Source organism: Diabrotica undecimpunctata, chromosome 2 (genome assembly GCF_040954645.1).
Source record: "Diabrotica undecimpunctata isolate CICGRU chromosome 2, icDiaUnde3, whole genome shotgun sequence".
Lineage (NCBI taxonomy): Eukaryota > Metazoa > Arthropoda > Insecta > Coleoptera > Chrysomelidae > Diabrotica > Diabrotica undecimpunctata.
In genome coordinates, this window is record NC_092804.1 from 96,914,254 (window position 1) to 96,927,956 (window position 13,703).

Sequence of the window (13,703 nt, forward strand, 5' to 3'; positions counted from 1 at the left end):
CTTAGAGTCCTTAGATTGACTTTAGAGAGATTCAGAAACTTATTTAAAGACAAAATTTGAATAGCTTAATAAATACTATATATTAATAAACATAGAGATTAATAGATAGAAAATAAGTAGATTACGATTGATATATTTATATATTGACTATTGAAAATTTACTATACTGATTTGACTATTGACTATATATATTGAAAATTTTGAAAATATGGCAGTTCCACAATTTGACGTTAAAAATTTATGCATTCTTTCAAATTTTGACGGAAATTCAAATGAATTACATGAATTTATTAAAGTTTCTACAATACTTCTAAACCAATATTATGACATACTTAATACAGCTAATATACAAAACAAATTTTTGCTTTATGTTAATATCAGTAAATTAACAGGTAGAGCCAAAGAAGTTATATCTGTATATGGATGCGAAAGTTGGGATGAAATAAAACACGCATCCAAAATTTTGGAGACAAGAGAGACGAAAATTCGCTTACAAGGGATCTAGTAAATTTAAGACAAGGCTCAACAGAATCTGTTATGCATTTTTATGAAAAGATCATGGGACTTTTAAGCTGTATTAATAATTACCTAGATTGACATACCATAAATGCCGATATTAAAACGAACAAACAAGAATTTTTCCGTCAACAAGCTCTTACAATATTCTTCGCAGGCCTACAAGAACCAATGGGCTCTGTTATCAGAATCAATTCAGCAATTCAACAGAATCAATTTAGCAACCACATCGGCAACAAAACTTCGATCAATTTAGACAAAATTCAAACCCTCCAGCATTCAGGACCCAGAACCAGTCAAATGTATGGACACCCAAACCCGAACAGTCAAAACAGTCTAGACCAATACCTATGAGTGGAATAACACAAACCACAACCAGAGGCCGTCAAAATTTTACACCAAATTACCGAGCACAGCCAAAATTCACCGTAGAAGAACTTTACAATATACAATGCCATGGAGATGAGCAAGAAGAGAATGCCAACTACAATGATTACTACGAACCTAAATACGACAATTTTCTACAAGATACATACAAAAATCAACCAACCGAATACGAAGAAAACGTAAATTTTCGAGAGGACCCATCAGAAGCAATCGGAACGTAATTGAACTTCATTCATTTCCCGACAAAAAGGAGCTACCCTACATTAAAATTTCTAAGCATTCTTTACCACTTTTAATCGATGCAAGATCCACAAAGTCATTTCTTAATCCAGAAATGGCTTCTTCATATTTTCCAAGTTACATAAAACATAAACAGTTTGTCGTCACATCAATTTTTTAAAACTATTCCCAAAAACATTGTGCCAAAATTCCTTTATTTTCAAAATTTAATTCTGACAGCAAAATGAAATGGTACCTCTTTAAGTTTCACAAAACCTTCGATGGTCTTATTGGCCTCGATAATCTAAAACTCTTCGAAGCCCAATTAAACTTCCTAAATAGCTTTTAGTTACAAAAGATTCTACAATCCCCATTAAATATTACGAAACAAATAAAACTAAATTTTATTCCATTCATTTGGAAGCAAATTCTATTAGTCAAGTGAAAATTCCTGTCAAAGAAGAAAAAGGAACCATCATTATTCCAACACAAAAGGTGTCGTAGTACGAGAAGCCCTTACTAACTCCGAGAACCACCTCGCCTGGACCGAAATTGCCAACTTCACGTCAGACCCCATTCATCTTTCTCTTATGGAACCACTCGAAAGCAAGAAAATAGACATTCAAGATTTCCATATATATTCCATGGAAACAACCTCCGGATCAGACTACAGACAAGATATCGACGACTTAATTAAAACCGAACACCTTAACGAAGAAGACGAGGAACAAGTTTGCCACCTATGCCGAAAATTCTCCGATATGTTTTACCAACCAGACACTCCTCTCAGCTTTACTAACGAAGTTAAACACCACATCAGAACCAAGGACGAAGAGCCTGTATATACGAAATAATACCGGTATCCGTATGTGCACAAGGAAGAAGTAAAGAAACAAATCTCTTCAATGTTAGAGCAAGGGATTATTCGACCAAGTCAATCCCCATGGTCCTCGCCCATTTGGGTCGTGGCAAAGAAACCAGATTCATCCGGTAAAATAAAGTAGAGGATAGTGGTAGATTATAAAAAGGTCAACGAGAAGACAATTGACGACCGATACAGAATTCCTCACATTAGCGATATTTTGGACAAATTGGGAAGATGTCAATATTTTACGACCCTCGACTTAGCTAGCGGATTTCACCAAATCGAGATGGCTGAAGTAGATATTCCCAAAACAGCATTTAATGTAGAAAATGGACACTATGAATATTTAAGAATGCCATTTGGACTTAAGAACGCTCCGTCCACGTTCCAACGTATGATGGACAACGTATTGAAGGGACTTCAAGGAGAAATGTGCCTCGTCTATATGGATGACGTAATAGTATATTCAACATCACTACAGGAACACATAATAAATCTCACAAAAGTATTTCAACGACTAAGAGAAGCCCGATACTAGTACACACGATTTTATACACTTTTTTAAACTACTACCAATAAAGGAAGAATTGGACAGAATTGAAACCCAGTACGTTGCAGTGACCACAGCAATTCAAAATGGACTTAGCCATCCGTATTTTTGCAGTTTACAAAATTTAGACCAAGCTCTTAGGTATCAATTAAAATCAGCTCAAGAAAAATTCTCAACAATTTACCCCTATAGCAGAATAGGAAGAGGGCTAATTAATGGAATAGGAAGCATTATCAAAGCAATTTCTGGAAATTTAGATCAAGATTACGCAGAAAAATACAACAATGCTATAGAAACCTTACAGACGAATCAGGAAAATCTTATAAATCATCTTAATCGTCACATTAGCTTGAACAAGAAGATTATAAAAGAGTTCAACGAAACTATCACATTACTAACACACAACCATGAAATAATAGCAGAAGAAGTAAATAATATCAGCACGAATCTCAATACATTCATTTTTGACGTCAATCATTATTTGCAAGCAAGGAATGTTCTGGACCAATTAAATTTGACCCTTCAAATTATACTTCAGTTACTTAATGACATAGAAGAAGCCATTACCTTTTCCCGTGTAAACACTCCCCATAACAGTGTGATCAAAAAAGACGAAATAAAATTGATCATCAATAAAATGCTAGAACACCATAAGGCAGACCAGCTTGTGTACACCGAAAACGAAGACATCCTAAAGTACTATGACATCATCAAAGTAGATGACTATTATTCAAACCATACTATTATATTTATCCTTTATTTTACTGTCCTACATCCTGATTCCTTTACATATTATCATTTATTTCCTATACCTACCGCAAATTCTACTACAATCATTCCTCCTGAACCATATCTCCTCATAAACGAAAAATCCTTTCAATATTTGGAAGAACCATGTGCCCGAATCGACACAAGATATCTTTGCCAAGAGGAAACAATACTAGAAGCAACGATGACTGTATCAAACAAATCCTGCAGTTGAGCACCCAAGAAGCTTCTTGCCAATACACACCCGTCCAAACTCGAGATGTCATCATACAAAGATTATCAGATGCTCACTATATAGGAATATTCCCTGAATCAACCAAAATTACAACTCGATGTTCTACAACAAAAATTTTGGGCCTAAAAGGAACTTATATCATCAATCTTCTGCCCAGATGCGAATTCAAAACCCCAATCCAGAATTACATAAATTCAAGGACAACCATCCCAGAGCAACCGCTAATGTTTCCCAAAATAAGGACCATAGATATTACAATAGCGATTAAATTCATACCATTAAGGATAGATCACATCCCCTTAGACAAACTGCATGAACTCTCTAAGGAAGAGGAACATCTAGAGACGATTAACCCGAAATTATGGAACCATAGCCATAACCATTTTTGGATGACTCCTTTATATATCTTTATTACAATAATCTGCCTCTATATATGTTACAGGTATAAAACAAATAACAAAAACCCAACTCTAGCGACGAAACTTCAGAAGAGGCCAAATCAACAGTTCTGTTCGTCCCTCACAAAACTTCTTCTGTGGATGGAGTAGTTACTGTACAATGACCGCTACCATCCAGTGAATTCTACCACGTGGATTTCAACACGGGGTTACCGCTTGAACATTCTGGACTAAATTGCAACGTACCGAACAGCAAGATCAGCAATTATAAAATTATAAAAAGACCATGTTAAAATCAATATTTTCAGTCTGATTTAATTTATTGTTGTTGTTACTAAAATCTTTGTAAGTCGGAAATAAAAGTTTTAATTGTGAGTTCAGTTTTAAAAAAAAAGTGTTTTTCCCACACACATCCAAGGAGAAATTACAACAAAAGTGTTGTTTTTTTTCCTTTTTTTTCCAAAAAAACTGTTTCCTTTCATTGCTTGGTTTTTTAACGACAAGCTGTCAACCAAATTTATCACAAATTTTGAATATACCGCCTTATATAAATAGAAGTTGGTAGGTTGCCTTGCTGTTTATGTCAATTTGACCTCAAGGCCACCTATTTTCACGTGTTTTCGTGGGTGTTAAACTTGTAAATTCATTTATCGACGAGTCTCAGTAAGCTAAAGACTGGTAACTTCATTTTATCTTATTACTATTATTCTTAATAACTTATAATGTTACCTAAAGTTAAAATTAAAAGCTAATTTATTAATAAAATTGTTGGAAGTGCATTCGTATGATCTTATTTTTGGTTCTTTACACTTTAAAATTAACCTTAATGTTTTTTACTTAAGTTTTTATTATAACTTTTTAATACATGTATTTTTATCACATGTTCTTTTGCTGTGCTAATTTTGTTAAATTGCAAACTATACCTAGTTTCAATTAATTATTTTATACAACGTTAACTCTGAATGTCCAGTTTCGTAAGTTTTTTCATATTTTTAACATCATTGACTGCTACATGTCTTTGTAAGGTAACACACTTTTGTTGTAATTTCTCCTTGGATGTTTTTTGGTTTCATATTGTTCTTTTTAGATGAACTGATGATGCTTTCTGAGCAGAAAGCGAAACGTCTTCAATAAATAGATGAAGTAGCCACCTTCTTTGTCTTTTATTTCTCCACTTTGACCGAAAAACCCACCACTCTTCGAGTGTACCTTAGTTTATTTTGGATTGACGGTCGTACTCCTTTTCTATATATATATATATATATATATATATATATATATATATATATATATATATATATATATATATATATATATATATATATTAATAATAATAAGTTATAAATATATATAAATGTATATATATATATATATATATATATATATACACTGTGTGTCAGCCAAATGGAATAAATTATCTTATAAATAAATGAGGGAGTATTCGAAAAAACGGCCTAACACGTCGATTAGTATTTATAGTTGCGCATTTTTTTCCATAAAAACTTTTTATACGGGGTGTATCAGATAACGGTGGCCAATACCAACTTGCTTATTTTAAATAGAACACCCTGTATATTAATTAATTTTTAGATTCTTCAGATCATTTTAGACATTTTTTGAATACAATGTCCTATACCCATCTTTGACTGTTTCGGAAATATTAAGTAAAATGTAAAAATTCACATTTAGAAAAGAAAATTATTTATTTGTCGCTATTACTGTCTTAATACTTCTTGCCCATTTAGGTCTTGGTAATGATAAAGTAAGCAAAAACTATTTAAGCATTCTTTTTTATTGATATGTTAAAAAAAACAAAAAATTGTTTACTTTGGTTTAAAACGCCAATGTTTTATTGTTCCATGACAGAAGTAATTGCCAGTGCTATAGTCGTTTGAATTTCAGTAATCGCAAGCCAGAAAAATTGTTCATTTAACAGAAATGCACAAAATTACAAGTATATAAATGATTGGCTATGGAGATAAGACACGGACGCGCATGAAAGTAGTTATTTCACGAAGCATTTCCTGATTTGCCGCACATATCTCAAGGGACAATTGGTAAAATAGAAAAGCAATTCCACGAGCTGCGCCATGTTAGGAAGGTATAAAAAGAAGCTGCCAATGCAATAAGTGAGGATACCAAATTGGCTGTATTGAGGAACACCCACATACATCTGCTCGAAAAGCAGCCCCAGTACTCGATATTAGCTATTCATCGGTTATTTGAATATTACAAGAAAACAAAATGCACTCCTATAAAATTATACACACGCAGGAGGTCATGGAAGATGATTTTGATAGGAGAACGTATTTTTGTGAACAAATATGATAGCAATGTTAGACAGCAATGTGATCCAGTTAGAACATGTTTTGTTGTCTGATGAGTGCACCTTTATTCTTCACGGTCATGCCAATCGACAAAATTGTCAAAAATACTCAATACCCTGAGAAGGTTAACGTGTGGGCAGGAATTATTGAAGATCAGATCATAGGTCTATTTTTCATAGATGGCAATTTGAATGGCGACAATTGTTTAGCATTGCCCCAAAATAATGTAGTGCCAACGTTGACCAACTTGTATTCTGATCCAGGAAACTCACAACTGCCAGGGACTATGATATGATTTCAACAATATGGAGCTCCACTCTACTACCAAATCCATGTCCGGCACTACCTTAACCAAATATTTCTAAATCGGTAGATAGGGAGGCGAGGATCGATGGAATGGCCACCGCGATCCCCTGATTTGACGACATTAGACTTTATCTTATGGGGATATGTGAAAAGTATTGTATACAAAACTAAACTCACTGACTTAGCTGACTTATGAAGACGAATAACGCTTGCGATTAGATTGATCACATCTGAGATGTTTAGTAGCGTTAAAAGAAATTTCTATTCACGGTTAGAGTGTTGCCAAGACGTTCGTGGGGAGCATTTTGAACATCTCCTACATTGACAATATTGTTTGGATTTGTAATATTTAAAAGTTTTTGAATATGTTGCAGCGACTTTCGGCAAATAGATAATTTTCTTTTCAAAATGTGAATTTTTTCATTTTACTTAATATTTCCGAAACAGTCAAAAATGGGTATAGGACATTGTATTTAAAAAATGTCTAAAATAATCTGAGAAATCTAAAAATTAATTAATATATAGGGTGTTCTATTTAAAGTAAGCAAGTGCTACTTTATCTATTTATTGAAGACGTTTCGCCCACTGTTCAATGAACATCATCAGTTTATCTAAAAGAGTGTTATTAGCGATACATCTAATATGAAAAACAATTAAGTAAATGATCTTACCTTTAAAAGATCTGTAGCATTAAAATGTTATTATTGCGAAGAAACATCAAAAATTAATCTACTAAATACATCAGCAAAAACAAAGAAACACAGAACGCCGGAAGATTCCCAATTTAAGTAATTTTATATTAATTTTTTTTTAATTTCACTTTTGAAAACATTGATTGATTAAATCTATCAAAAAATGTAATTGTCAATTTTGAAATGTTATATTAACAACGGCTAATATAACTAGCAATTATATATCTTACTATCTATGTATATATGTATATATATATATATATATATATATATATATATATATATATATATTATTCTGTCTGTCTATCCGTATCGAAAACCTCAGCACCGGCATTACATCATACCTCTGTTGTTATTAGTTTGATTGAAGCGTGTGATGCGTTAAAAAGCTTATTTTTTACCAACTTGATTGGTCTAAAAAATTAAGTTTATTGAAAAGTATAGTTTTCATTTAAATAATCAATTCATACTTACTGAATGCTAAATATCCAAACTCATCTTTGGTTTGTCCGGTTAGAAATGGAACCTTCTTAAATTGACCATTAGTTAAAAGATGTATGGGGTGGGCTGGTAAAAATCTTTGTTGACCATAATCAGCTTCAATGACTGGAGACCAAATCATAATCGGATCAGTGCCAAATTCCTAAAAGAACTAACTGTAGGATATTGGGAAATAATAAGTGTATTTATTTCATTTATATTTAATTCATTTTTTGATGACAATGATTTGTCATATTTTTTGTATCTATCCAAAATTACAAAATAAAAAAATGCATTATGTATCATGTAAATAATATTAATTATTATTACTATAATACTTTAATTAATTAAGAATGCTATCAGACAGGTTTGTCAAATACTATGTGGCGTTTCTATGTTATCTACCATTATTATTAGGCATTAATCACAATTTTAATTAAAAATCCGTCATATTTTATGTTGAGGTTTTCACTTCGGAAATTGCTTTTACACTACCAATTAAATAATATTGTAAAATTAAAAATATCGCTTAAAGAAGATATCTCTATAAAGATTACATATAAACCAGTACTGGTTAAAGGTTTCAAGTTTTTAAAGAAAGTGTAATATAATACTTTTGTAATCTAACTTCACATACTAATGGAACATTTGCTCATGGTTTTAGACCTATTTCCTAATAACCTCACGGACAATTTTCACATCCAAGCCTTTATGTTGATTTTTATTTCGTCTAGATCAAGGGGCGTTGACTATGCTTCGAAGTATAACCGCTGTGTAACAGACGGCTTCAGTCAGGAAAATGCCTGGAACTATTTTATAGTTCAAGTTTTTTACGCAATTTCTACTGCTTGTACTGGTTCATCCACATAATTAGATACTATAACACAAAGAACAGTTAGGATTTGATTTCAGTATAGTGCCTCCACTTTTCGCTTATATGTATTTTGTCCTATCAGGATTCTTCAGAGAGATTATAGCGAAATTAAATTTTAACTGTCTGTTCTGTATCTTTATTTACTCGCTTTGAGTATAATACACCAGTTATTAGGGTTACCATCTGTTAGAAACGCAAGGTATTAAAAATAAAGTAACACTGAACATTACTGGTTTTACGTGTCAGTTATGTAAGTGGACGTTTTGGATTTGAGCAAACAGCAAGATATTTTTTTTAGAGTGGACATTGCTCATAACATTGCCAGCTAATACCCATGCAGAAATTGTACTAAAGAGGGTGGGGAGACTATCACCTTATTTTATAAGACCGGGTTGAAAAAATTCATAATAATAGTTTGCTTCTATTAAGATTTCGATTTTTGATCTATAATATAAAAATGAATCGCAAAATGTATTGGTAAGCGCATAACTCAACAACGCATGGACCAATCTTAACAATTCTTTTTTTAAAATGTTCCTTGAAGTCTAGGGATGGTTTTTACGGCAAGAAAAATTCGAATGATTTTCGGGAAAACTTTAAAACAGCCGTTTTCTTTTTCCCTTTATATTAAATTACAAGCACTCACTGTTGTCCAAACAATGTAGGTGTGTTCCTTTTAATGAATTCCACAGGGGATTGCAAATTATTACGAAAAAAAAACTTTATTTTTACACTCCGTATATGGGTAAAACATTGACATTTCCCAGAACACAATAATACAGTTATTACTTAAAAATAGATCCGCAATGATCTTTTTTTCATAAATAAATAAAATCTTCTATAAATAAATAAATAAATAAAAATAAAATTTTTCGATAAATCTTTTTCCCATACAAATATTTTCTAACTAAATATAGAGTCAATTTGAACTTTATTGTTATTCAATAAAGTTTATATTAAACTAGCGGACCCGACAGACTTCCTTCTGTCAAATAGATTTGGAATATGGCAGTTTATTTCTTTAATTCTCATGAACAGAACCGTTACCATGATGATAGGGCGGTATGTGAGGGTCAGCTCGGGTGACCTAAGTATCCTCGCTTCCAGAACTTTGTCCACCCTTTTGGACCCACTAAAAACCCGGACTGGGATATCTACCAGAGGACTTCAAACTAAGAAGGGAACTTAAGGTTCAAACCTGATTGAAAAATAATCTAAAGGGACAGTGGGAACCTAAAGGTGACAAATATTTATAAAGTGGGTGCTTCAATGACAAAACATAGAGATAATTGATTATTTATTATTATTATTATTAACATAGGGTTAATAACCGATGTAATAAAGAATAATGAAATACGACGTATATAAGTATTTTCAGTAATCGCTTTAACTATTGTAAATCAAGTAAATCATAATTATTAACAAAAATTTGTTTTATTTTTATTGTAGTGCTTTATGATATACAATATTTTTTTTGATTACCTGGTGAATATACAAACAAATCTGATGGTTTTCCAACACGGGAATAGGCAAAATACAATTGACCATGTGAGAAACATGGGTTTTCTAGATTAATACCACAACCACCTAATGATTGCACCTGAGATTTATTTATGATCATAGCAAAATCAAGCCGCACTGGAAACTGTAGTCATTTAAATTCAAATGATACATCAGTCGGAATCATTGGGATGCGTGGTATCAAAAAGTCTTCTCCTTTATACTTTCCTTTCAGTATAGTTGCTTCTATTACGTTGTTCAATAATTTTTTTATAGCTAACCGTGTGCCTTTGAAAAGATGTGGTTGGTATATTTCTCAACATTATAACTACCGATCCAACCTTTAATTGAAAGTTGTGAGGTGGCAATCCTGGTAAATCCAGCGAATTTAAAAATTCAGGCGGATAGTTAACGACATCATATTGGTTACTAGCCGAGTCAACTGATTTATATAAATCTTCAATTCGCCTGTAATTTGTTTTTGAATTTTTAAATTTAATTCATTTAAATCTGTTTTTAGCAGCCAATATAGCCCGTTCGCTCGACCAATTATGGTTTCTGTAATTTTGAGCAACATCTGGAAACACCTTTTGAATAAGTTCATCTTTTGATCGAGTTAACTGGCAAAAACTTTGAGGAAAGTTAATGCAACCAGTCAAGGTGTCTATAGGAAATTTGCCATTACCAATATCAATGAGTTGTTTAGAGAATATATCTCCAGATTGATCATTTTGCAACTCGACACGCATATTCTTGCTTAAGTGTAATACCTTGACATGCTTCCACAAATTGGAGGACTTTAAACATGCATTGAGTTCATCAGTGGGCGTTGATTATAAAATCACTGGCAATGTTTGACGATAATCTTCTGCTAATAAAATCATTGCACCTACAAATGGGTTATGATTGCTCCGTAGATCTTACCTATTCCTGTGTTGGAAAACCATCAGATTTGTTTGTATATTCACCAGGTAATCAAACAAAAAACATTGTATATCATAAAGCACTACAATAAAAATGAAACAGATTTTGGTTAATAATTATGATTCACTTGATTTACAATAAAGCGATTACTGAAAATACTTATCTACGTTTTATTTCATTATTCTTTATTACATCGGTTATTAACCCTATGTTAATAATAATAATAATTTTCGATGGGTTAGACAAATGTCGTGTACTAAATATAGTCAAGGGAAAGGTTTAGCCCGTAGGATTCGATATGCAAAATGGCCAAAACATCGAGGCTATGGGCGAAAATGACATGTATAAATATCTAGGAGTAAAGCAAGCGCGGAAAATTGACCATAAACAAATAAAAATCGAATTAACATGAGAGTTCATACGAAGAGTAAAACAGCTACTCCGCTCATATCTTAATAGTAAAAATTTGTTTAAGGCATTAAACACCTATGCATTTTCCCTGCTTAGCTACTCATTTGGGATTATTAAGTGGACTAAAACGGATATAGAAACCCTTCAGCGAAAAGTACGAACACACCTCACAAAGGCACAAAAACACCATCCTCGAAGTGCAGTAAAAAGAACGACATTACCGCGGTATTTAGGAGGACGAGGACTTATTGATATAAGCGAGCAATTAGAAAAACAGATTACTAATTTACGAACTTATTTTCAGGTGCAAGCGGAGACATCTACTCTTCATCGCGCGATTTGTGCAGTAGACGACACAACACCAATCAAACTGACGGAACAAGAAATGCGCATAAACCACCTTACTAAGAACGAAAAAATGCGCATCTGGATGGGTAAACCTCTGCACGGGTGACATCCGAATGAAGTTAGTCAAGACTATGTCGACAATATAGCGTCGAACTATTGGCTGACATCAGGAAAGATATTCCCTGAAACAGAAGGTTCATTACTCGCCATTCAGGATCAGGTTATACCAACCAAAAATTACCTGGAATATATCATCAAAGACCCTTAGGTCCAAAACGACAAATGCCGATATGGATGTCAAGCACAAGAATCTATCCAACATCTTACCGGGGGCTGCCAGGCATTTGCTGCAACATCAACAGATAGCTTTTAAACTGGGACTTCTACAAACAAACCATCTCCCATGTTATCAATATGTTCCTGAGAGTATGCTTGAGAATGACAACTACAAGCTATACTGGGATCGCACTGTGCTCACAGACCAAACTGTAGCACATAATAGACCAGATCTCGTGCTAGTTAATAAAGTAACAAGACAAACAACACTAATTGATGTGGCGATACCTAACAACAATAATCTGCGTGTTAAGTATAACGAAAAGATCGCCTGGTACAGAGATCTGGAAATACACATAAGGAGACAATGGAGAATGGAAAGTACCCAGACGATACCTATTATTTTTTCTATCACTGGAATTATTCCGAAGAACCTCCTAGAAAACATAAAAAAGCTGGGTCTAAATGAACATCTATATAAGATCATGCAGAAAGCTGTGCTATTTTCGACGTCCAGATGCGTGCGAAAATTTTTGGGAGATACACCGACGTACCAAGTCACCTAGGACTCGATAACATGGAAAGAGTCCCACCAGAGCTCAATCTTTTTGATATCGTAGGTATCTGGGATGAGTGAATTTTCCCCTTAGAGGGAGTGTGAGCCGTATGGCTAAATCTGGATAATAAATAATTAATTATCTCTATGTTTTGACATTGAAGCACCCACTATATAAATATTTGTCACCTTTAGGTTCTCAGTATCCCTTTAGATTATTTTTCAATCAGGTTTGAACCTCAAGTTCCCCTCTTAGTTTGAAGCCCTCTGGCAGACATCCCAGTCGGGATTTTTAGTGGGTCCAAAAGGGTGACCAAAATTCGTGGAAGCGAAGATACTTAGGTCACCCGAGCTGACCCTCACACACCGCCCTATCATCATGGTGACGGTCCTGTTCAGGAGAATTAAAAAAATAAACTGCACATTCCAAATCTATTTAACAGAACGAAGTCTGTCGGGTCCGCTAGTTTTTAATAAAATCACTTGTCAGCTAGATTGAGATTTTCGGGTATACTAAATACATCGGAGTTGACGTCCAATTGTGGAATTATCTTTGGGATGATATCATAATTAAAATTATAGTTACATTTGTAACCATGTGTATAGAGCACAATTGTGGCTTTTAATTTCGAAGTATAAAAGTGTTTTGAGAAATTCCGTGAATCCGTAAATTATTGCTAAAAATTTTAGCGTTTAGTTTACTAAAGAGATCTTAAGTTATAAAAGAAGTTTGACTTCCTGGATCGAGTCCAGCTATTTATTGACTGCTTTGTATATTAAAATTACTTGAATAGTGGCTAAAAAAGTAAAAAAGTTAAAGTATGAGTGTGAGATTTATTTGTAGGATTAAGGGCAGCGTTAGAGAGGCTGTCATCTTCCAGAGGGTTATATGGAAAAGATAGATGGGCATTAGTTGCCTGATATGAGTCATTGGAGATCGGAATGTTTTTAGGCTGGTATGAAGAACCGAGAGAATTGGCTGTTTGTGTTTAAAAGGTTGTATCATTAGATGAGCGATAAGAATTGTAATGTTTATTTCTGTTATTATCTTGTTAAGAAGATCGTTTAAAA

The 13,703-nt window shown here is 33.3% G+C and overlaps 1 protein-coding gene across 4 annotated transcripts in view; it reads right to left on the reverse strand.

Moving 5' to 3' along the window:
* The window catches only part of LOC140434744 (juvenile hormone esterase-like), a 538,160-nt gene that overhangs the window by 132,523 nt on the left and 391,934 nt on the right, over nucleotides 1-13,703 (reverse strand). For all 4 annotated transcript variants that reach the window (XM_072523239.1, XM_072523238.1, XM_072523240.1 and 1 more), the window contains exon 7: nucleotides 7,738-7,906. In XM_072523239.1, the coding sequence (XP_072379340.1) occupies nucleotides 7,738-7,906 (169 nt within the window). The remainder of the gene's footprint in view (nucleotides 1-7,737; nucleotides 7,907-13,703) is intronic.